At 35.4% G+C, this 26,880-nt stretch overlaps 3 protein-coding genes across 3 annotated transcripts in view; 2 read left to right on the top strand and 1 right to left on the bottom strand.

Annotated features, from left to right (window-relative positions):
• The first annotated feature begins 146 nt into the window (after positions 1-146).
• On the top strand, positions 147-4,641 carry LOC132554944 (putative tyrosinase-like protein tyr-3). The gene is made up of 5 exons (XM_060219273.1): positions 147-174; positions 1,483-1,544; positions 2,107-2,454; positions 2,955-3,070; positions 3,654-4,641. Exons 1-5 carry the CDS (start codon positions 147-149, stop codon positions 4,639-4,641), a joined length of 1,542 nt encoding a protein of 513 aa, XP_060075256.1.
• Positions 4,642-6,751: 2,110 nt separating this feature from the next.
• On the bottom strand, positions 6,752-21,105 carry LOC132554909 (uncharacterized). The gene is made up of 9 exons (XM_060219240.1): positions 21,030-21,105; positions 16,413-18,798; positions 14,999-15,119; positions 14,469-14,624; positions 13,877-13,988; positions 13,187-13,318; positions 12,510-12,614; positions 11,819-11,998; positions 6,752-11,431 (listed from the first exon to the last, which is right to left on the bottom strand). The coding sequence occupies exons 2-9, from the start codon at positions 18,785-18,787 to the stop codon at positions 11,160-11,162; spliced, it is 3,453 nt and encodes a 1,150-aa protein (XP_060075223.1). The 5' UTR covers positions 18,788-18,798; positions 21,030-21,105; the 3' UTR covers positions 6,752-11,159.
• A 198-nt stretch (positions 21,106-21,303) lies between these two features.
• Positions 21,304-26,880, top strand: part of LOC132554905 (membrane-bound transcription factor site-1 protease-like) — a 28,039-nt gene continuing 22,462 nt past the window's right edge. The window contains exons 1-4 of the mRNA XM_060219235.1: positions 21,304-21,404; positions 22,582-22,913; positions 23,379-23,530; positions 25,836-25,941. Of these exons, the coding sequence (XP_060075218.1) occupies positions 22,742-22,913; positions 23,379-23,530; positions 25,836-25,941 (430 nt within the window). The 5' untranslated portion in view covers positions 21,304-21,404; positions 22,582-22,741. The remainder of the gene's footprint in view (positions 21,405-22,581; positions 22,914-23,378; positions 23,531-25,835; positions 25,942-26,880) is intronic.

Raw genomic sequence — 26,880 nt, 5'->3', positions numbered from 1 at the left:
CCGGATGTTGTGTATGATTTCGGCTGGAATATGGCTTGGATTTCCCGGTTGTGTGTATTACGTCATAACATTTGACGTAAACATCTATGACGTCATAATTATGAGAAGTTATGTCCCTTGTAAATATAGTTTTGTTACCTTTATCGATGGATGGAAAAATAATCTCGGCTAAAGGTAACTATTTGCTAAGGCATGACTGAAAAGCCAGACCCAGAGTATGTGATTTTTCGATTGTATTTCTACCTGATACTGAACGTGAATAAAAATGTCCACGATATTTTCTTACAACAAATACCATTCCAAGACGAGCTAATGTGTTGAGATAAACATCTATATACATATTTGGTGAAAAATAATTAACAGTATTAAACATTTAACTTATAGATCCAACCTTCCATTTCAACTTAGGCACAGTATGAACTTGCGTAGATCATCGCTTTTTTCTTTTTTTTCTTTATTTCCTTATTCATCATCAGAATATGCATGTGTAAAGTGCAGATGGAATATATTGCGAAAGCCCACGGGAATCACGTGATATTTAGCTGACATACCAATAACTCCCAGCCATATCAATCATCACGCCACTTCCCTGCGGCCACCCCTGAAAGTCTGAATTAGGGCGCATTACATGTACATACTACTTTAGAGAGCAAAGCCGTAGGAAAATAATCGTATTGATATTTCGTAGAAACTTTTTTTTTCTTCAACTGACCAGTAAATTCAGATTTCTATGATGTTTGCAGAAAGTAACATTTTCTCATTCTATGTTGGTCTGCTCTGAAGACATGTGGTGAGCAGACACTTCGTCCAGTAACAGAGACTTTGTCCTTCACTGGGACGCTGTCTGCCTCTTTGATATGAATAATGATTCTATTTATATTAGTGTGTTTCCCGGACTGGTTCGTCGGTAATTAATTATTCATATGAATGTGGATGTGCCAAGAAGTGCTCAAAGTGATAAATGAAAGGCCGCTTGTGACGTCAGTGAAACGGGTACATATTAGTCATATGTCATGGATATTTGACATAAATTACGGAAATGTGTTGTTGTCTAAAACATTATGGTAAGTCGAATTTTATTTTCTTTAAAAAAAAAAAGGAATTTGCAGATTTACATTCAACGCCGCATTGACAGTGCCGGGTGTGTCTGGGACAAAACATTACATTTATAATGTATAATGGTTGTACTGGTTCCTTAATATACATGTTGAAAAGTCCAAAATCAGATCACCCCGGGAACATCAAATTATGTGCTTACAGCTCGTGATTTGGCATTGCTACGACATAACTTGGACATTATCAATACATGATCCCCAAAGGTAGAAATATTATCTATAGATAATGTAAACAAATTAAGATTGCCTCCCCTTGTTAATCAAATTAGTGTTAATTTATTGGAATGCTTTTTAATTCTCAAGTCAAATTTGTCGTGGAATGTATGATAATCAGTTTAGTCCAAATATGTGTAAATTTTATATTTAGATCACGTGGTAGACAATTTCAACACAAAACGTCACGTGCAAATCACGATTTGTGAGACTAAGGTATGGGACCGTTTTCTGTAATATTCTAAACATATTCACATCTATGTGTAATGCTATCTTTAAGATTTGTTTTTATATTTAAGTAATATACTAGTGTTATAAACTAACACAGTGATATAATCCTGAGTATATATTGCCGTCAGTTGTCGTTCTTTACAACAGAAATGTCACTCATTTTATTCACTATAATGAAAGAATTCCACGTCTGAATGAAGATTTTAAATCACAAATATTACATTCTGAAAAATGATCCTTTGAATACAGTAAAGACAAAAGCCATCCGCAATAAAGACATGCAGCATGCTTTTTCAAATTTTTTTCCCCACATTTGACACTTGAATTGAACTAGGTCATTCGACTGAAACAACTTTCAGTATTTAACCCCAGCTGGCTTCTTTCCCGATATCTCGACCCTAGACCGCTTGGTTACCGAGAATAACATGCAAACAGTTAACGGCGATCTTTATAATAAAAAATCCCCAATCCTACCTCACCTCAGGAACAATCCTCACACTATGCTTTCTGATTTCGATATTTGATGTACGTTATTTTACTTCCTTAGCCTCGATCTATATACAACATCCTTTTGTGGACTGTGACGTTGTCCCTATCAGCTGTCTCCGCTGCATACATACGACCTGTCGTTTTTACGAATGGGACCATAGGAGTCGAGGTCATACAAACAGATGACCGAATAGTGATTCCCGGAGACGGCAATAATCCCGACGAAGAAAAAATTGATATGGATGCCTTCGAGTTTCCCCTGACCAAACAGGATGTTGTCTGGTTAGGGTCTTTACTACACCTCCCGGAACAACACGAGGTACGGATTCGAAAGGAATACCGTGCAATGACTGAAGGAGAAAGGCTGAAATTTCATTTGGCACTCAATATTCTCAAAAACGATACGGTGAGTGTTTGAAACACAAAGAATGAAAAGGTGAATTTAAAAGGGCTACTTTGTAATTTGATTCTACAATTTTACGATGGTGGGTAGTGCAGTGCTGATGTATACCCCTGACAATACAATAACGATAGATTGTCCCGGCCAGGGTAGGGGGAGTCAGGGAATAATATTAGTGCTAGTAGTCATAGAAGCAAGATTTCCAAAATTATTAATTTTTCGGTGAAGATTCTAATAGACAGACAAACCATTAATAACATGAGATATGTCATCGTTTATAAAATAAATAGATAAAGGATGGAACATCAACGATTTTATTGGTTGACATGTACACCAACCAACCAGCGCCACCAACAGGACGTTGGATTCCTCAACCTCTGTGTTATCCTTCATTTTGTTTATAAAACGTTTTTCTCAGTCTGCAGGTAATTCCCGGGAAGTCACATGGGGAAAGGATATTTTGTTTATTTTTAAGCCGTACTAACATTGAGTTATCTGTATTATAGTCAGTAAGCCTCAACAAGTATGACCTACTGGCCAACATCCATTCTCGTGCGTCTGCTAATAAAGCTGCGCACGCAGGTCCGGGATTCCTCGGATGGCACAGAGTCTTCCTGCTGATGTAAGTATGCACGACTTTTTCGCAACATCTCTGTCCGGTAAATCCCGTAAAGACTCGGATTTTGATAATTTGGCGAGTTAACTGTTAAATGTCAGGTTCGTTATGAGTTAGACTCGCTAGCAGCGCTTAAATTAATGAAATGCTTTTACGCATTTGTCATCTACTTTGTCTTCCCTTCATGTGAAACTCTAGAATCAGAGGTATTTAAGAAATCATAACTATAAAACCGATTTTAAAATTGATTTCATCCTGTTTACTTAGAAAGAAATTAATGGCAAGTAGCTTCCTGCATGGGTTCAGTTGTGCTTCACGTTCAAGCCAAGAAATATCGAGACTCAAAAATGTCGACCGTTACCATCTAGACTGTTTTCAACCAGATAAGTCGGATATCATTCTCGTGTCAGAGTTGTGGTTTTATGAACTCATCGAATCTTTTTTTGTAAAGTTTTGAGGGAGGGCTAAAAAGGATATATCTGTCTTCATTTTAGTTACATAATAATAACGACTGTTCCTAAACATACCCCACAAAGTCAGTTTAAAAAATTCAATGCAAAACGAAGTAAAGTATATGAATTCGTTGTAGGATGGAGAACGCTCTGCGGCAGGCGTGTCCTAACGTAACAATTCCGTACTGGGACGTCACTCTCGACGGACGAATGGAAAAACCTTATCAGTCGATCATCTGGTCAGATGATTTTCTGGGTTCAGGTCACGGTCAAGTGATCGAAGGTCCTTTCAAGCATTGGGAAACTCAGTTTGGATTCGGCCATCTACAGCGCCTTATCTCGGCGCAAGGGCGCCTAATTTCTGATGCCGATATAATACAGATACTATCTCAGAGACGATTGGGAGATATCAGTTATTTTTCTGCTAGCCAAGAGAGTAATATAGAAGCGCTACACAATAGAGTTCATGTTTGGGTTGGAGGTCAAATGAGGAAAATTGAGATAGGCGCATTCGATCCTATTTTTTACCTTCTCCATTCGTTCGTAGACAAGATATGGGAGGACTTCCGGTCCCATCAAAGGAGAGAAGACGTCGACCCTCAGAGGGATTATCCTCAATTTTACGGAAGAGCTGGTCATGCCCCACTAGCTCCGATGGGTCTTGGCAGTCTCGTTGTTTTAGATGGCCTCAGTGATGTATGGAATCACAGGGTGCAATATCAACCGCGACCTACGTGCAGCGCAACTACCACGCAATCGAGTTGTGACTCTCCGTATTTGAGATGTAACTCAAAATCTCTCTGTGTTTCTATCACTATAACAGATGCCCTGGCATTATCTAGATCAGAACAAGTAAAAGGTGCACCAAAAGAAAATCATACGCCGCCAAAAACAGAAAATCTGCCATTAGACAAAAATACTGACACTTCCGGTATACAGAACAACTCGCACATATTCGATGCTGAACATAAAGCCGAGGATTCATTATTTACGAGTAATCAGTCACTGGACACCGTAAATATAGCCGCTCGTGATTACAACCGCTACATAATTCATTATAACATATACATTGGCGGATTCCACTCTTTACGTCATCAATCACGTCATATCTACCAATACCCATGATTCAACACAATGACGATCGATAGCTTGCAGATGAATTCAAGTTAGACAAAATGCAGCGATATAGTCCTAATTACAGCGTAAATAGATTTATCTAACATTGAGGAGACCATAGAAAATATCCATGTAAGTTTAAACATTCATGGACGTGGTGACACGGAATGTTGTGAGCGGAACTCTTGTTTAAAAAAGAAAAGAAAAAAATACGTCTCATTATTCAACAAATAATCAATTGAGTTTTATAGGCATGATAAGAAAGTTAAGGAAAAGTGCCAGCTATTTAAAGGAAAGTCACAGTCATATATAAATATGTTAATATTACAACTCCATTCCACCATTGTTACTGATATTTTGATGTAGATTGTCTTTTACTGGTGATGTATGGTCCGCAAATAAAATATTTACGAAATCAATAATCTTATTCTGAGATTTATATAAATATGTGGTTACTTATAAATAGGAAAACTGAACCAATGATTAAGGATAGTTTTCGACAGGAAACCGAAAAAAATGTCAAAAATGAAAATCCCTCCCAAAGCTAAAGGCAACAAGAGAGCGCCAGCTTCTGCAAAGTGTACAAAGTTACAGGGTTGTCTTGAAATTTGTGATTTTGCCAATATATATAAAACAAGAGGCCCATTGGGCCTGCATCGCTCACCTGGTATTCAACGTTTCACCAAAAATAGAATCAGTGTTCATATCACAAATATATATTGACATATGTATACCATTTGCATTCAAAGTGGGCACATCCAATCCATTTAAACCAATTTCAACAACAAACAGCTTCTGATACTCACTTCTTAACAGTGACCTGAATTTTAAGTTAAATGCCAGATTTTTATTCTCGAAATTTGCCGGGCTTCTACCTAGAAATACCCTTCCACCAAATACCATGCTTCTAAGACTTTTGGTTTACCAGAAGAAATCTCTTACAGGTTTGAAAAAAAACCTATCAACCAAATATCAAGCTTCTTCGCCATTTTGCTTATTCAAAAGAAGTTGTTTAAAGGTTTTAACAAATTCGATCCCTGTGACGTGGAGTAAGGATTATGGTAAATTATTTTCGCATCCTTTGGCGGAATTCATCATAGAAACTTATCAGCCAAATATACCATGCATTTGCATCGATTGGTTAGAAAAGATAATTTAAAGGTTTTAACAAATTTGACCCTAGTGACATTGAATAAGAGTCAAGATATTTTTTCACAAATATTGTCAGGCTTCATCTAAGGAACCTATCATCCAAACACTATGCTTCTGCGTCTTTTGCTTATAGATAGTAAAAGTTGACGGGCACCAAACACCCTGGTATCCATATACATCACTTTGCTCTTCAGGACAGGTGAGCTAAAAAAGGAGCAATTAAATGACAGAATTGGAAAAGAATGTTTCCTATTTATAAGATTGTTAAAATCCCTATCAGTGTAACTTAGTGGGAAGGTATGGGATTTAAAAGGAATTGGATACTTTGACAAAGCACTTAAGGTTCAATGCATCCATAACAATATCGTACTATCATCTTGATCTGAAGAAATGATTCTTGATATTTCAGGCAATCTGACTGATCAGTCATGTCCCAACAGGATATAGATTTTTATCATCTAACCTAGTTGGCATAGTTTACCAAAACTGATATTCTCCTTTCTAACCTATGGTATCTAGAGAAATAACATTTTAAAATTCTGATTAGTCATCTTATGTCCCTTCATTCAATTAATGGTATTTCTATTTACCGTATCTCACCCTGGAGAAGAGTTTAGAAATTTAAGCCAACTTTCCCTGTTTGTCCACCTCTCAATGCCTTTGAGAATGTGAAAAAATTAATACATGATTTTTTCTTTCTATTGGTCATGGAAGCGTTCTGCAAAATTTCCTTGAAAACAGAGCAGAGATTTTTATGGCGACCAAACAATTTAACCCGTAGCAACAGAAAAAAGACCAATATCATTTCCTTGAATGCAAGCAATCATGATACTGTTGAACTTTAATGACTTCAGGTGTATTGGTTATTGGGAAATAGTTTAAATAATGAACACTAGGGAAATGATGGCCCATGTATCAACATAAGCTTACTTAACCTTCAGTCAAGTGAGTTAAAACAAACACAAAATAGCTTATGCAGCACTTTTATTGTCAGTCATGTGACATGTCTGACTTGAATAGTATGTATTGAGCAGGTAGAGAGCGTACTATATACAACTAGTCATAATTTCTTATCAGTATGCATAAATATACCACATATTTATATCTCAAGCATTGAAGTCATAAATAGGCATAGAGATACTTGTTTGACCTGTAAACTGTTGGCTACATTATGAGTATGGACATCTTGAACATTAACCAGCTAATGTAACAGATAAGTTTGGCTAGAAAGAGTATGATACACAGACCTCAACTTGAAACAACATACATCCATTCTGACACCCAAACACCAGTAATTTTCTTGTGGTCACAGTATTTACCACATATTAAAGTAAAAATTACCATGCAACATATATGTTCGACTAATTCATTAATGTAAAGCAATCAAAAGTAATATTATTATTAATCATAAAGGTATAACCACAAGTCAACAATACTATCCATTGTATTTTTTATGCTCAGGAGTAATGTAAGATCACCTCTGGAGTGATGTGACATTTACCTCTAAAGTGGTGTTGGGTCACCTCTTGAGTGACGTGACGTGACATGACATTCACCTCTGGAGTGATGCAATGTCTGACCATCTCTGGAGTGATGTGATGTCTGACCACATCTGGAGAGATGTGATGTCAAGTCACATTTGGAGTAATGTGATGTCTGGTCACCCCCAGAGTGATGTAGTGTCAGGTCACATCTGGAGTGATGTGATGTCGAGTCACATTTGGAGTGTTGTCTGGTCACCCCCAGAGTGATGAAGTGTCAGGTCACCTCTGGAGTGATGTGATTGAGTTCACCTTTAGAGAGATGTGATGTCTGATCTCATCAGGATCGATGTGATATCATGTCCCCTCTAGAATGATGTGATGTCAAGACACCTCTGGAGTAATGTGATGTCTGGTCACCCCCAGAGTGATGTAGTGTCAGGTCACCTCTGGAGTGATGTGATTGAGTTCAACTTTAGAGAGATGTGATATCATGTCCCCTCTAAAATGATGTGATGTCAAGACACCTAAGCAGTAATGTGATCTCAGGACAATTCCATAGTGAAGTGATGTCAAGTCACTGTAATGTAATATCAGGTCACCATTAGGCACATCACTTCCTCAGTGACATTTGTCATATCACTTCTGGGTGTTGTGATGTCAGGTCACCTTTAGAGTGATGTAATATTTAATCAACTCCAGAGTAATATGATGTCAAGTACCTTTTAGAGTTGGTGATGTTGGGTCTCTTTGAGGGTGATGTGATATCAGGTCACTTCCAGAGCAATTTTCAGAATGATGTAATTTCAAAACCCTGCTACACATTGTCACAGATAAAACTCACCACAGGAGGCAACACAATGCAGAACTTTGGGTTAACATTGAATCTGCCAAATTACACAAGATATTCACATCAGTATAAAAAAAAAATTCATCACATACATTAATTCATTGTTATCACAATAACACAATTTAACTGGCCTTAACATGATCAAGTATAATCAACATAACACACACTTTAAGCATGACATCTTCACTTGTATCATTCACTTGTTCTGACATTTAAAAGCCGATCTCAGACTTAACTTCCAATTATCCAAGCAAACAACAAGTCAACTGTTGGGATCTTGGACCTTTTACTTACGGGAAAAATTGTTTTAAGATTTTAAAATAAATGATCCCTTTGACATTTTTGCCAGGGACATCCACTTGTATCATTCACTTGTTCTGACATTTAAAAGCCGATCTCAGACTTAACTTCCAATTATCCAAGCAAACAACAAGTCAACTGTTGGGATCTTGGACCTTTTACTTACGGGAAAAATTGTTTTAAGATTTTAAAATAAATGATCCCTTTGACATTTTTGCCAGGGACATCCATTTAAACAATCAAGATATCACTTTAGCTCAAAAAAACACAGGTCAACTATCATGATCCTTGGACTTGAGATTATCAAAGATAAGTGAAAATTATAATCATTTGACACTATCAACTTGAACATAAATCATGGCCATTCATCTGAATACCCAGCATGCATCAGGCAAAATGTCATGATCCTAGGTCTTATGGTTAGTGAGAAGTTGTTTGATGACTTAAACACGTCTGATATTTACTCCAGCATGCCATTGGCCCTAATATCAAGGCCCTATATATAACTTGTCTAAAGGAAAAAGATGACACTGACAGGGCACTACACCAAAGCATAAGATCGCTTACCATTCAGGTAAATATTAATGAATAATTACAGGTTGTGAATAAGGCAATGTTTGATGGCAAGGGTAGTAACTGACAATGACTTGTATGAATTAGGCATTAGCTTGGGGGGATGTTATGTAATAAACACCAAAATGTGTTTATTCTCAAAACCTATCATTTTTTTCCTTCACTGGCAATCTATCATAATTTGAATGGATTTTACAAACTGCATATTTGTAAATTGTTGGACCATGTTTACATCATAATTGTCACAGTCAGCCAAAACAATTACAAATAGAAGCATTTTCTCAAGTAAACAGATCCTATACAATACAGTAAAGTTAAAAGTTCTTTTCCTTGATGGATCCAATGTTTCAGTTATACTACAATTTTTAAGCAAACTGGGTGAATATTTTCACAAAGGTCATGAAAGGAGCTATGATTTTTGTTTTCTGTAATAGTCTCTTATATAGTATCTAACTACCTAGCTCTATTTTCCCCCAAATGTTCATCTTCAAAAACAATAGTGATCCTGTTTACAGAGACCTATCAATTACACAAATTAATTTCCCTTCATCAAAACATGCTCATCAAATTGAGACAACATTCAGGCATTCTTACAGAAGAAGGATTTCAATTTTTCCCTCTATTTCCCTTCCTGGCCCCTGCTTCCTGCCCCTCAGGTCCCCGAGAAACGAGAACCAATGTTTATACAAAGTTATTTCCCCTTCTGTAAAGGATGCTTCTAAGGAAATTTGGGCTAAATCCAATCAATGCTTCAAGAGAAGTAGGATTTTCAAGAAAAAGGGAAAAGAACCAATATATAAACAATTTTGGTTCCCCTTCCCTCATGAATGCTTTTGACCAAATTTGGTAAAAACTATTCAGTCATTCATGACCAGTAGTGTGTTAAGGAAAATGTTGATAGACGCTGGACAAATGAATGATACCATACCATGGCATAAGCTCATCATTCCTTTAGACCAGGTGAGCTAAAAAATATGAAAATATCAATACACATTTAAAACACCTTATCTATAATGACCATTCCTATTTGAAATACAAACAATTACTAACATGAGAATGACTCTGAGGCTGGTCAACATTTCATCACAATAATGTTTTTACTGTACAATACCAACTTTTAAGAAACTTAATAACAAAAATATTTTTGAACAATATTTCTGCACAGTATAAGCACTAATGTTTTCTGTACATATTTGTATTGTAACACATAGATCAGCCAAAAAGGACTTTTGGGTTATATTTATATATTTAACAGCCATAATATACTTACCTTAAGAAGTTAACACCAATAACACCATTCATTGTTCACTATGAGAACAGGTATGAATACAATCACTTACCTATATTGTGGAAATATATCAATGCTAAATCTATAACAAATTGTTTGTACCGTTTCTTATCAAAAACAATTTTCAGATGTACAAATTCAATGATTTTAGGTACATTATCTGTAACTATCTAACAAATGCCAGATCTGATTTCACACACTATGACAGCTGAACACATACTTGTAAGATTTCCCCTTGATGCTCTTTTGAACATATACCACACACACAGCTGGGGTGAGAACATAGCCACACACACAGAGCAATCAACTCGACAAATAACCCAGGTGAGAACATTCTCACTTATGCAGGGCAATCCACTGGCCATATACCCGAGGTGAGAACACCCTCACTCATAATGGTCAATCCAGTGGGCATATATACCTGCAAAGAGATCATCCTCATACACACTGGGTAATCAAGTGGGCATATGTTTGAGGTGAAAGCGTCACCCTCACTCCCTTCTCTTCACACACATCTACACAAAACTCTATTGACGCATTTACTAAGGGTTCATCTTTTCCTTAAACCCACATTAAGCAATGTTGTATACAAACACACTCATAGCCAATATATCCCTAACAACAGTACAATTTCATAAAAAATATCCTGGTAGTAATATTCCACTTTAAAAACACAGAAGAAATATTCTGCATTTAGAAAAAGAAGCGAGTTCATGGTAAAAGATTGTTTCTTTTTTTAAATAGCACTGTCATGTTTGTATCCAAACTATCTGGTTCAACTGTGTTATTCAAAATTTAGTACTATAAATATAAGAAGCAAAGTTTTAATAGCAAATCTTAAAAAGAAATATCTTCAAATGGACACTACACATAGATGTAGGTACTAGGTTAAACTTGAACTGTCCAAGTCGAACTGAACACCACATTTACTTGTTCCATTCAAATTTTCAGTCTCTAACTCTGAACCGTCTCTCAATTCTAGTTCCTGTGCACTGAGAAGTTCCTCTGTCACCTCTGTATTTTGACGTACAAATAGCGTTATGCCAGCCTTGTATGCCGCAGGGATGGTGATGTGTGAGGTGAGCTGGGCACGGTGTCGAGGTATCTGGTGTGACAGCGCAGTACAAGCTTCACGCAGAACATTCACTACTTGACCTGAAAACAAAGTCAAGAATTTTTTTTCATCTTGTATGGATAATGAAGCTAGTCAGAAATATTTAAACTGTTAAAAGTCCCTGAAATCTTTATTTTCGTCTCTTGATTTTTTGTTCTCTGTTTCTCTGAAATATTGAAAGCTACAATCCCATCCTCATTTCACTTCAGTATTTAAAATTTTGTTTGACGTTTTGTTATTATTTCATATGGATGATGAAATTTGCCAGAAATATCTAAATTGAGTTAAAATCTGATTGTGTCTTCATTCTAGACTTCTTGTTTCCTCAAAAACACCTCAATCTAGCTAACATGTTTTTACACTTTATTTCTATGTTACCACACAAATCTAATTTGACTGATTCCAGATCAAGAAAGAATTAAACTTACCAAGCACATTCCATGTTTGCCAGCGTGTATCTCTCTGTTTGAGAAAATCATTAAGTGGAGCCCAGTCCCTGAACCGATTAACAACATCTTGTCGTCTCACCAACAGAACTGAGTCACTAGTCAACTGCTCCATAACTGTCTCTGCGGGTACAATCTCCAGAGGATTTGTCAGATACACTCCTGTAAACGTAAGAGGCCCAGAATAAGCAACACATTACTTAAACCCACCTGTTTACGATGAGGGTGCTTTTGCTTGAACCAGAGAGTCAATCCAGGTTGCATGTTAGTAAACAATCACACCTGCACTGATGTTGAAATTGTTATATCTAAAGCTCAAAATGCACAGTTTCTGAATTTCCTATTAAATACAAAATATGTCCCATATTAACCTGTACTAAATATCATATCTTTCCCAGATCATTAAAAAATTCTGAAAAATTTATGATATTCTGCTAGTTACTTTTCTGAACATGAGAAGGTTCCACTTGCAAGACTTGTCCTGATCTATACCTCCTTCTGGTTCAAAAGGTCCAACCATTCCAACCGTTTGCACCAAAGTCACCTAACTCTCAATGATGCATAAACTAGGACATTTTATAAATTTCAATTTTCGAAATCAAAAGAGAATTATAGGAAGGGTTTTTTTTTCTGAAATTGTGATATAAAGTTTTGCTGATTTGGTCAGTATTACCTTTAGAGCTTACACCATACACCATCTGGTGATGCCAGGCATCTGGTATTGTCCATCCTGGCTTTACTCCACGCTGAAGGTTTAGAGTGGCAATTGGAACTGCACCTGGGATATCGAGATAAGTGTTATATGATACTTCAGATTAGTTTTCACTGATATTATATATGTATATATATATATTTCAGAACTTGCATGAAGTACATGTAGTCATGACACAGTTGTCTCCCTTGAACTCCTCAAGTATATACACGGTGCCATGTTAAAGGATAATCTATCTGGCAGTCTGTATATTTCAATGTTTCATCGATATTTTAACCTTAGAGTTTATTTTCTTCTGCTGACTTAGGAAAGGCACTAATACCATTCATGGACAAGCATCAGATTAAATAGGATACAGAGATAATTGTGTGTGAAACTGAACAGATATAGTCAGGACATTACAGTTGTTCTAAGCTGGGACTCCTACCAACACTATGATGGATCTTTTCTTTTCTGATTATTACACAGACTTCAGTGGCAAATCAACATAAAATCAGTAATATCTGATAAAAAAATTAGTGAAAGAATGTGATTTCATATACCATCCCCTACCACTGTATAAACAGTTGCCGACTGCAGCTGTGTTTTTTCTAGACTGGTTCAAAACATTCTCAAACACCTAAAATTAAAGAGATTACCTTTTTTCATCCAGTAACCAAGCCATTTGAGGAGCTCCACTTTGCGAGGCGGATAAAAATTGAAAAAGCGACCCCGTATAGCTCCCTTAGTTAGCTTTTCTACTCCCTCCAGTAGATTCTCAGCTGTTGTGCCTGGAATATAACACATTTTATCTCATTTCTGCTCTATTAAACGACAGGATCTGTAGGTCATAAGATCTGTGTATTACCTTAATTATTGGTCACCACATGATGACAAGATAAGCAGAGTCATGTCATGATATCACTCTGAAGTCATCATGACATCAATGACAACTGGGTAAAGAAGAAATACTTTTTACATTGACAAACATATAATAAATAATATGATTAGAGTATTTAAGTTCAATTATCAATAAGATACGAAAACAAACATGACTAACTTCAACATATTCAAATGAAATGAATTCATCCACAATGCTGTATTTAATACCAAAACTGTGATATTGATAACCATGATGCTGACTTTTTCCTCCCCTTACACGAAATGCGGTCATATGGACAAAGATTATCGCCTCATTGAAATAATGAGATATAAAAGTATCATAAACTTTTAAAAAAGGTCTGCCATTAATCTTTCTAGTAACATTTAAACATAAATCAGACCTCACTCATAAACAATATGGTTCTATAATGTGTTTTCATTGCTTTGACACCTATACTTCTATTTACCTGCGGCAGACCTAGAGAAGAGGTAGTACGGTATTGGTGCCCCCTCCATCCTTAAATTGGCCAGAATTTGCTTACAGATCTCATCCTTGTCTACTTGGTAATCAAATGCTTTCTGTAAAGTAAAACAAAATTAACGTAAAATTAATAAGTTAAAGATGGCAGTCAGTCTGAGAAAGGAATTTCACATGCACTATATAAGATTATTATATGCTGAGTAGCACTTGACTTTTATACGTGTAAAGTATCAATATGAACAATAAAGTTTGCTACCTTGGGAAACCATAACAATAACATTTACTTTATTTCAAGGTTCAAATTTTTGCACTTATCAAAACATTTAATTAGAAAAGTTGCATAATTCATGGGGGGTCCTTTCCTGTGATCATTTTCAAAGAATCAATTTTTTGTAATTTTATTCTATCCTCGAATAAAAAACGTAATCTCAAAATTTTTTTTTTCAAATTCAAAATTTTTATCCATCGTGTAATATTGATAGAAGGATTAGGAAAAGTCAATATTGTGCAAACAGGAGAAGTATTCACTGGTGCACAGAATGAATACAGAAAACTTGTGAATATAAACATGAACTCACCATTACATTAAGTACAGCTGTCGGACCACAAGCTGTTGTTCCAATCTGTTTCACTTGCAAGACATATGCCTCATACTCATTCCAGATCATTACCTTTTCCACATGGCAGTGAGGCTTGTTACCTCGTCGACGTCGCTGTTCATACTTTGGTAAAACCTAAAAAAGTTCAGAAGTTTGAATCATAAAAAAACAATTAAAACTTCAGTGTATAGTATATAACATATTTCATAAATACAATAGAACTGATACCAGGGTTACTCAAAAATGTTACTCATAAACAAGACATTACCTATATAAGACATATTATCTTTGTAATACATTCCCTATCCAGTCCAAATGTTGATATGAATGCAATATCGAAATGGTGATTTTGAATTTGAAAAAGAATTATTCTTTGACAAATCCTGGAAAAATGAAGTCAGTAGAATGATGCTACCAATTTTGGAAATGATATACCAACTGCACATGAACTTTCTACAAAGAATGGCATCACCTATGAACAGTGGCTCTAGACACTCAGTACGACATACCTGGGACACATTGTCGGTAGATTTTGTGACTTCCTCCTTGACAACATGTAGACTGTTATCACCTGTCAACAGTGGCTCTAGACATTCTATTTCCTCATAGATTGGCTCATCAGAACTCTCCCTACAATCAGTTACACTTTGAATTAGATGTAGAATCATATGTTACATACAGTTGATGGGATCTTTATTATTAGTCAACATGTGTATATATCTTCAGACAATATATGTTAGACATGAATGCACTCACTCTCAAGGCCATAAAAACAATTGTTGTGGCTTAGGACTACAGATTCTTGGGAAATGAAATTAATCATTATCGTAAATAGCAGTGAAGGACCCAGAGGACAAGCACATGACAGGTCCCACCCTTTTCATGATTAATCCAGGCCCCGGCATTTTTTGAGGAATTTTTCTTTCTCATATATGTTAAGTATTTTTTCATTGAGTTGTGATCAGTGTAATATGCTTAAAGGCTACCCAATCTAAAAATCATGGTTCTGCTACTGAGTTTATGGAAGCATGCATTTATAATGGAAACTTTTATCTTATATTAGAAATTTCAATATATGACCATACTGAAAGGTATTCTTGTATTTAACTTTAAATTTTACATTGATAGTGTATGTTCAAAATCTTTTAAAAATTTGTCAGCTGTAATGATAATGTTAATTCAATTGAATACTTTTATATAATAATATTAACTATGACCTCAAGTTCTTGACCCCTAGAAAGAAAATCAAGGATCATCATGACCTTAACTGCTTGAAATACTAACAACATGAATAGATGTTATTAAATGCACTGTATTTTCTGGATTATAAGCTGCACTTTTTTTCCATGGGAGTTGGTTGTAAAATCTGTAAAAATTGGCTCTGTGGCTTTTATATCGGTGTAGCTTGTAACCCAGAAAATATGTTAGTTTCCTGAATGAATCCTATATATAAAGTTATTTATGGATACCAACACTAACATCATTCAAAGCCAGTTAAAGGCATTCTAATAACATATACTACTAAATTTTAATTGTCCTGTCTCTCCTTGAGTTAGAAACTATGTGTCGGCCCATTGGCAAATCCAGGATAAAAAGTTTTGAATAAGAGAAGCAGTTGTCCTGTTCTTGATATTACATATGTTAAACCAAGTCTATCATAATTTGAAAGAAAGTCCTACTTTCTATCACTTCTAATATAGAATGCTGTCTCAGCTCAGACTGTGGCAATTCAAAGTGATACATATTACAACTAAAGAAAATTAAGAAATACCGGTAATCAATTTATCTCCGAAAAGTAAATTATGAAAATTGACTTTCATACAGGGTTATATATCTTATAAATAATCTTATTTTATAATAAATTGATCAAAACCTGTGTAGTGACAAACCAACATAAAACATTTATAAAAAAATTGATCATACCCTGAAGATTCCTCAAGTTTAGGTGGCAGTTGCATGATGACAGCATTTTGTAGTGCATGAGTGAGATTCTCTAGGTCCCCCATGTACATGCATTCAGTGTTGCTATTTTGGGGTGCACGATCCTCATCACCCTCAAGGTTTGCAGTCACATCTTTCATAAAACTATGAGAGACATTCTCCTCCTCATCAGAAGACCCTGATGATAACCTGTTCTCCCTATCCAGAGCAGCTTTGTAGAATATCTTTTCACGACGATTACTGGCAGAGTTCTGAAAATTTGCACCGGGTACCTTTTCTTGCTTGCATATATCTGGATTGCAATAGGCGTGAAAGTTTTCATTATCAACCTGGAGGTGTGGATCATACCTCTCCATGTTATTGTCAAAGTCTTCAAAGTCTGTACAACATCGGTCATAGTTCAGATTGTTGGTGAGGGATACAGCACCCTCAGCCATCATGTCCTCGCAGCTGTTGGCCAAAGATGCCTGATGAACGCCATCACAATTACTGGGATAACAACGTTCATCAGACAAAAACGGGGTGAGAATCTCTGCATCCCTGACAAAGGAAAATGATTGGTGAAGTCCTGCAGACCCTGGAAGATCAGAGTCAACAAATTCTAGAAAGTCTGCTTCAGGTGAGTACACCACAGATGAGTCAGAACCCATATGACCTCCAACCTCACTTCCACTTTCACTTTTACCTGTACAACTGCCCAACCTTGGCAGTGGTTTGGTTGGTTTGATTGCACAGTCATGATCATTGTCTTTTAAACAGGCATGATTGGACAATCTATCACAGAGCTTCAAATCACTTGCAGAATCATCTAAAAATAGAACTCTACTTTCACTTTCATCTTCCCTGTGTCCATTTGATTTCCTTTCGTGAAATTGCAAAGGCTCATGTGGGAGAACAGGTAGTTCATTTCTATCTTCCTCGCGTTCTGAATAATCTGGGATCCGAGGTTCTGCATTAACCCCATACCCCTCGTCCTCATCAGATGAGGTTGAGGAAGAGCTTGCAGAGCTACAGGCAAACAGTAGGCGGCTGGCTTGAGATGGAAAATCTGTGTCAATGTAGTCACCTATCTCATCTAAGCTGTCATTACTAGCAGGCCGTGGAAGCTGTTGAATTTGTGCATTTGGTAAGAACGGCATAATTGGTGATCTCATTTCTGCTTCACGTTTTGGCATGTTTTCTTCACATGAAATATTGTTTATTTCTAAAACCTGTGAAGCAATTTGATCTTGACTAGCATGGGACTGGGAATATCTATACATATTATTATTATCTAAAGAAAAGTCAAGATTATCACAGTGAAAATCATTAGGGTTAAAATTAGAATCAGACCCACTTGACAGAGAAGATCCTCCACTGTCCTCTGGCACTGCAAGTGGTGCTAGAATACAATCACTTCTCACCATCATTACTGGATCAAATGGAGGGCATGTCCCACTTTCTGAGGAGGAGGACTTTGACCCATAGCTGTCTGTACTTTCATTACTCAATACAGTTCCATTAACTATGCACTCAGTTTTGGAGTTGTATCTTGAATTACTACCACACGACAATGGTCTTGTTTGTTCCTGTTTTGTTTCACAGATAAGATGGAAATTCCAATCAGTTCCTCCACCACTTGAAGACTTTTGTATCTGTGATTTGGAATCCTCTGCAGACACCGAAACAATATCATCGAGATCTTCCTCGGAGCTAGAGTACATTTCTGGGTATAAATATGCTTCTCCGCGACTTTGGCCTCGAATATTGTTTTGCTTTCGATTTCTCTCCTTTTTATCCTTTCTCTGTTTGACCAATCGACTCCAAGAAATAGTTTTAGGCCGAACTGCTTGGCAGGCCTTTGACCCCTGATCCTCCATTCCACCATTACCAATGATGAATCCATTGGGTGTTCTAATATCATCAGAACTCCCAAATGTACAACCAGTTCCAATACTGTTCCCCATGGCTTCACCAGCCATGGAATCTACTTCACCATTGCAGATTACTTTGATTTTTTCATTTCTAGAATTGAAACTCTCATTTCCATTTGATCGGAGGCTTGGAATATCAAAATCTGTGTAAATTTGATCATTATGACAATCTGTTACTACAGCTGGTGGAAGTGTAGATGTAGGACTACTTTCTGTTTGGGTAACATTGTTGTTGAGTTGAGAGTTGTTGTTATCAGGTTGTTTTGTAGCACCATCGGCACCTACATCAGTACCTGCAACTGTCATTGTTTTTCTTCTTGCATCATTGCCTTGCTTCACCTGTACTGTTAACTCTAATGCAGGCACAACTACCGGCACACTGCACTTTACCTCTTCAGATTCAATGGCTATAGCTGATACATGGCTGGTCTCTCCAGTCGCCATCTATTCTGTAGCTAGAAAAACATTAACAAGTTTTACAGAAATATTGATAGCATGATAACGCCTTATGTCTACACTTCAATAAAATGTTATTCCATTCTATATTACTCTATATGTATGTGATAGATATCTTTTGACAGTCAAGTTACCCAGGTCATTGCGATTTGCCACCATAAATATCTTAATTTACCATATTTGGAAACAAAAAATATTGTCTTTTTATGCCTAAAAGTTACTCTATCAAATGTAACATTTTGTACCTTTTCTAAACCTTTTATTGCAATTATCAAGGAAGTACCTTGTTTACTTACCTACCATCCTTAATATTTAAACAAATAACAGGAAACAAACATATGTTTAGCCGTACCAAAATCACGAAACAATTTATATCAACATCCATTTATCAAAAACAATGTACTATGTTATTACTGAATTAGGTTGAAAGCTTCAGTTAACTGTCAATCATGCTTGTCTATGTTTAACTGCCATATGCACATACCTGCTAACTTTCCTGATTCAGACAGGAGTTTCCTGATTTTCACTCCCCATCCCCGCCTCCCTATCATATGGATCAAAATTGGGGTAATCTCCCGATTTCTGAGATCCCACTAGGTAGGCCATAGGTAACCTTGCTATGTTTGTCAAATTGGTAAGATTGACCACCTGGCCACATAATCAAGGGTAGCTATGTGAGTACATTGCCCAATTATCTAATTAGTGTCACCCAATTCCACTTAATTCTAATTGACTGCTACGGTTTAGAGCACTCTTCTACTTGATCAATTGTTCCCTACCTGATTAACGATAGACCATTGGTCAGGACTCAGGAGTGGGCCCTGGTAAATGTTTGGTTAAGATGATGTCATTTTACAGACAACTAAGTAGTTATTACCATGTTTATACTACCTGCGTGGTCAAATAACAAATTCAACAAGAAAATTATTTGAGAAACGATCTTTATGAATGTATTTCACAGTAAATTCAAAAATTCAAATATGATGGACCATTATTACAAGATTAAAAGATTTTGAATTTTATGAATGAATTTATTTCATTTATCCTTTTTTGCTTCTCTCTATTTTAATAAAAAAGACAGCTTAAAAATTCATGAGATGATTCATATTATTTCTTCCTTATTTCCATTAAACAAATTCTTTCAGAAGCATCATATTTGGAAATACATATCCTTACTAACATCCAAACACATAATCACCAATCTTAATTTCTGTTATGTTGTATGAGTTCAATGAATACTGAGAATTTAAATGAATAAATTCCAACTTGAACCTTACTTGCGGAAAATGCAGATATTTTTTCATTATTATTGTATATTAAAGCATGCACTTAATCAATTTAAAGTTATCTAGATTTATTAATTAAATATACATTGGAGTCAAAAATGTCTTTCACACACTGAGAATTTTGAAAAGTTGGCAGATATGTATGCATCAGTGAATTTTGGGTAAGGACACATGTTCATCAAATTTTGGAAATGGTGTTCTGGACTCAACTGGATAAAAAAAATCCCACTGATGTATCTGGTTTTAACAGCTGAATCCCTCCCAAGATGCAGCCATTTTTACTTAAGTAACAGTTGACTGAGAACAGTCCTCCATAACCAAACACACCACTATCTATGCCACACTTGAACAATCAAATTTCAACACAAAATGGTTACTGTGATCAGAAGATTTGTACACGCTTCATTCAGTGGATTTAGACATGGGATGAAAACTGGTATACTAAGGCATACTTCTGATGGAGAGTTTTAATACAATCATAATACCCAGTGATGGATGTGATGTTCTAAACCAACAACAGTTCAACATAATACCAACTGAATTGGAAAATTTGACTTATGATTTTTCTGTGAGGCTCATTCACATTTCGCGAACAAACTTTCATACGACTTACCAATATTTTTGTAAATGATGCCGAGAGCTCTGGCCTCGACTGTGCGAGACAAAATCAATTATGTGACTCCAAACAAGTACAAATGACTCATTGGACAGTGATTCCACTAGTCTATTTTTTCATCAAAATGTCTCATCGACGAATACATCTGCTATAGCAGTACATTCCATTAAAAATCGGATCGTTCAAGGACTGTAAATTAGCCTCTCTTAAAAAATCTAACAAAATTTAAGAAAAAATGACTATCATTAAGAACGGTTTTTCAAATTACATGTTATATTACAGTCCATTAGATATTCCAACGAAATATTGGAAACAACTTTAAACTTACCTTTATGATAAATAAGGCTAACACAGAAGAAAGATAGGACGAATTTGGAGTTTTTGGTGTCATTCCCAAGGTCCAAACTTTCTTCCGCCATATTGCTTGATGGGTTTTAGTTCGGATTTTCTCGTATATTGTTATCTAGAATAATGATATCGTCAGAGAAGTTCCGAAGTAATAAATTTCAGGAATCTTTGCAACCAGCCAATCAAAACTGTCCTTACATCAGTGTACACAAAAGGTGATTAATGGAAAAATGGCTGCTGGCGTGAAGTTATAGAAGAGGACAGGAAAGATTTTTTTGATTATTTTGCTATGTTAACAAATTTATAAATCTGCCAGTGATCTCATATTGAAGTTTACCTTGAGTACACGAGATGGGTACGTTAAAGTTTTATCTTCGATCACTGATATTAATGTAGTTACTATTTTATACTTACGATGCACCGAAAATCATGAAACATTGATGTCTGTATTGAAACTGTCACCGACTAAAACTCGCATTTAAAAAATGTACATTTGATCATTTTGTCTTTCTTAACTTTACCATGAGATATAAAATATTTATGAACTGGACATGCCATTTGTTTCATTACATTTGGCAGTCAAGTCTCCTACATACACCGATCAGGTCGCGATACGTTGTTTTATAGCTATAAGATAATAACTATTCATCGGTAAAATAGGTCTTTATGGCGAAACAGACTTGGTAAAAAGCAGCTTAAATAAAATGAATCTGTTGTTATCTGTGCAATAAAGTATGAATTTGTGACTACTTTCCCCATGAATATTGGTTCGAGGCGCAATGACAGCAGTAGACTCGCATTTATTAGGCTTTTTATTGGTATATACATTTATACCGATTATGCTCATTTCAGAGACAGAACAGAGATACTTAACAAAAAGTGGTAGAAAATGCCTCCACCATGGATGCGATGAATTAAACAATTATTCCCACAGAGTACCCAGAGATTTTTAAAAATTCATTTCAAAGCAAAACAAGTTTATTTGTATCTACTATTTCTAAGCCATTCAAGTGTGTGTTTTTCTGTCTTCACTTTAGCTTTCAATTATGTTCAGAGTTTAACATTGAAATGTCCATAACAGTACCATAAGCAAATGCAATCAGTTTTGTTGAGAATAAAATGAGTTAATAATTGCTCTTGTTTTGAATCAAAATTTATTTGCAGTTTGTTCTGATGTTGTTTATAGATATCTGCAGTAAGTTGCAAGTGTCAAATTTGTGCACATGCATTTGTATCTGAAATAATATTGTTTTTGGTCAATTTAGTATAGCTATGAAATATTATTATGGTCATATACAACTTAGGCAACAATAAATCAACATGCATCTGACCTGCCAATTGCACTGAACAGGCAGGTTAACATTTAATATGTTTTCAATTAGACAGTTAATGTTGGTGTCACTCATATATATTTTGTTGATTTTGATAAAAAGAGATTTGAACATTCCTAGATAATTTCCTTAATACATAAATGTGATGTAAATTATAATACAATCTATACCTATTTTAAAAATAATCTCTTTGGTTTTTAGCTTCGGTCACAGAAGTCAAGCAGAAATGTTGCCAGTATAGAAGATAATACTGTGTTTCCATTGCGACAAATGTCTTCATATTGGAATTAATACAAAGAAGTAAAGGCCCAAAAATTAGATCTGGAAATGTAGCATCATAACTGTGTCAGAATTTCACAAAATGTATGCCCAGATTTTTGGGAAGTTATTCCGACGTACAGTTATGCTGTTGACGTTACTGCTATTGTTTTTACTCGTACCCGGAAGCCAACTGACTGACAATGTTAAATGTAATGAAACATCACCTTTGGAAAACATCAAAATTGAATATGGTAGCAAGGTTGTTGATCATGGTGAGTGTGATTTTTGTAATTATTTATAGTCCAAGTTTACTAAAACCAAAGATGCATTGGATTAATTATTTGTAAATATGAATATTGTTCAGGGTTATGAAATAGACACGTTCTCAAATGAAAATGGAGCTCTTCTATTTGGTTTTTGTCAATATATATTCTTTACATTTAAATCTGGTTTACTTTGTCTTCTGAATTATGTTACCAATTACTGAATTATAAGATATGTTTCATATTTTTAAGGTAATGATATTCCTGTTTTTGTCAGATTTTCCCTAAATTTGACTTCCCCAAAATGTTTTGCTTATAAACAATATAGGGATATAGATACTTTGTATTTACATTGCATGTTTTTTTTCATCCAAGTAATGACTATGAAATCACATTTAACTTTATCACAAGATGTTTCAGATAGGTCAAGATCTATTGATGATTTAACATTTTTCACATTTTGGTCTGTTTCAGAATATATTGTAACGTTTAATGGATATTATAAAGCACAAACAAGGAAACGTTATTTAACAGCTGCCCTCCATAACTCAAATGTGGTTTCATGGAAAATCATGCCGAGAAACAACCCAGCTAATGATTATCCCAGCGATTTCGAAGTGGTCAAGGTGAGTTTTGCAAGCAGATTGATTAGGATAATGTTAAAAAAGAATTTTTACAACCTATACCAGTATATTATGATGGAAATTATTGATATTGCTGATATTTGTAGCCCTCTATTACAACTGAGCACAAACATATATTGAAAATCATCAGTGTTATAGGTAAACATTTTTGATGATAAACATAACACAACTACCCTTTCAGTCTATTGTCAAAGCCATTGGAACTAGATGCCAATCTTAGCTTTCTGATTTGTGGAAATATTCTGAGTTCACCACACCACCTAGTGGGAGTCGTTTGCAATAAACAATGATGCTGTCTTTCAAAACAGTATCATGCATGCATACTGTCGCTATGAGACAACGGTATGTTATACAAAAAGCTTATCTAAATTGACAGACTAGGTGTTCATGAAAGTTTTCATATTGAGGATTGCGTCTATCACAAACTATTATTGCCTGGTTTGCAGCGGGTTCTCGGAGGCGGAACAGTATGGTGGAACATGCAGAATTATGGGATCATTGACTTGTATTCTTAGTGGTCTTTCTAAAAGTCTAAAAGACTGTAGAAAATCTATTTTAGAATAATTAATATAGTTACAGCAACATTATAGACGTGATCACAATACTCTCATTTACCAAGTTTCATGTTGATATTTGTAAAATTGATTGAGCATTGAAGACTTGAATTTTCCTTGATCGCTGGCAGAACTGTACATTGTGTATCACACTCAAGTGTAGCTTCTTCAAATGTATATCTTAAAATAAGAAAATTTAGTGACATCAAAAGATATGAAATTTAATAAAAACATAGTACATTAATACATGAAGTTTCAGTCTCATAACTGAAAAATGATAGAGTTATGATGATTTTCATCCAATGAGATTGACAGCTTGACACATGTGTAGGTTTTATTTGAGTTTAAGTAATGCGTCTTCAGACACTATCGCCTAAAATACTCAAAAGAAGTTAGCAGCTTCAAAAGATGTATTATTAATATGATTATAATACATCCTTGTATTGAGTTTCATGTTGATATTTGTGAAATTTTTTGAGTTGCCGAAAGATAAATTTTTGTCAATCACAACTTGAGAGCAGTGTCATCTTATTCTTAGTACTTGTTATATGTTGATAAGACAGGAAGTAAAATTCATTACAGGGAAGAATTCATCCTATAATCATTTTACGCTTTCTATTAGAGACATATATAACACATAAGCATCTCTGGTTTTGTAAGCCTTGTCACACAATATTATGCACAAACCTGGTAATTAAAATCTCTGCGAGTGAGGTTTTCTGTCATGTCACACTGTCACATCATGTACATGCTAGCTGACACATATTGAGGCCACTCCAAATCTGTATTGCAAGTAATTAATATGCAGAGCATGGAATGCATGCAAGTGTACTTTACCAAAGAATAACAGTCTTTCACTACACAGTTTGATAAGATAATTGGGGGAATACTATCCTTGTTATGACAAATCAATAATTGTTTAATTGTAAAACACACAGATATGCTTCATGAATACCAATGAGGTCCATTTTAATCATTAATAAATCTAGACCTAATGTAGACTCTGCATACTAGTATGTCAACGCTAACTTTTGCAATACACAAGTAAGTGCACATGGCTTCTCTGTTGTGATATCTAACGTGAAAGAGAATAAAGATTGTCATATAAAGTTGACACAGTTTTTGTCCATGTTCCACTCAGACCTCTGTGGTAAAATCTTTACCAATAGGTAATTTCCCATCTTGCTTGTTACGATCATGTATTTTTTAACGAGAAAACACTTCACCCTGATTTTGGATGATGTCAACTCGTAAGTAATAATTTCATTAATTTTTTTTTATCTCCCACAAAATGCGAATGCAGGGGGTATTAATTTGGGCTTCATCCATCCATCTGCCCATCTATCTGAGAGCTTTTCTGGGCTATAACTTCATAACTGTTAAACTCAACTAAAATTTCTGTATAAGTAAGGTTAGCCATCTTCTGTAAAAATGTATGATTGTTTTACTTGTGAGGTATTACATCTCACATTTAAAGTTAAAAATATATTATCAATATATTTAGCTTCTCAGTAATGTCAGTAACTGGTTATTTTTTTATGGATTCATATTGTAAGCAAATTGAACATGATGAAAAAGTGTTATCTATAATATTCGTAATTCATGTATGGTATAGACATACAGAGATAAAAATTGTTAGGTATTGTGCTGAAGTTTAGCTTTTGTTACAGATATTTATTACCAGCATCGAGTTGATGGTGCCCTTGTAACATCATAATTTATTTGTGTTACAGTTGAGTGATGGAGGACAGGCAGGAGTAGAAGGACTTCAGGATCATCCACTAGTTCGTCGAGTTACACCACACAAACAAGTGACAAGGACACTCAAGTTTATACCAGGTATAGAATATAAAACAAACTCATTGTAGTAGAGTTTAAACAGCATGAGTCGACCTGTCACCATTATGTTGTGGTATTTAATACAGATGGGTTGATATCAGAATGGAAATCCTAGGTATTGTATCATCCTTAGTCAGGTTCTCTACACCTAACAATTAACTACATCATCCTTAGTCAGGTTCTCTACACCTAACAATTGACTACATCATCCTTAGTCAGGTTCTCTACACCTAACAATTGACTACATCATCCTTAGTCAGGTTCTCTACACCTAACAATTGACTACATCATCCTTAGTCAGGTTCCCTACACCTAACAATTGACTACATCATCCTTAGTCAGCTTCTCTATACCTAACAATTGACTACATCATCCTTAGTCAGGTTCTCTACACCTAACAATTGACTACATCATCCTTAGTCAGCTTCTCTATACCTAACAATTGACTACATCATCCTTAGTCAGGTTCTCTACACCTAACAATTGAATACATCATCCTTAGTCAGGTTCTCTACACCTAACAATTGACTACATCATCCTTAGTCAGGTTCCCTACACCTAACAATTGACTACATCATCCTTAGTCAGGTTCTCTACACCTAACAATTGACTACATCATCCTTAGTCAGGTTCTCTACACCTAACAATTGACTACATCATCCTTAGTCAGGTTCTCTACACCTAACAATTGACTACATCATCCTTAGTCAGCTTCTCTATACCTAACAATTGACTACATCATCCTTAGTCAGGTTCTCTACACCTAACAATTAACTACATCATCCTTAGTCAGGTTCTCTACACCTAACAATTGAATACATCATCCTTAGTCAGGTTCTCTACACCTAACAATTGTCTACATCATCCTTAGTCAGGTTCCCTACACCTAATAATTGACTACATCATCCTTAGTCAGGTTCTCTACACCTAACAATTGAC

Source organism: Ylistrum balloti, unplaced genomic scaffold, assembly GCF_031769215.1.
Source record: "Ylistrum balloti isolate Yb309-2 unplaced genomic scaffold, AGI_CSIRO_Ybal_v1 Utg370450, whole genome shotgun sequence".
Lineage (NCBI taxonomy): Eukaryota > Metazoa > Mollusca > Bivalvia > Pectinida > Pectinidae > Ylistrum > Ylistrum balloti.
Note: the sequence above shows the minus strand (reverse complement) of the source record. Positions and strands in the feature narration are given on the sequence as shown.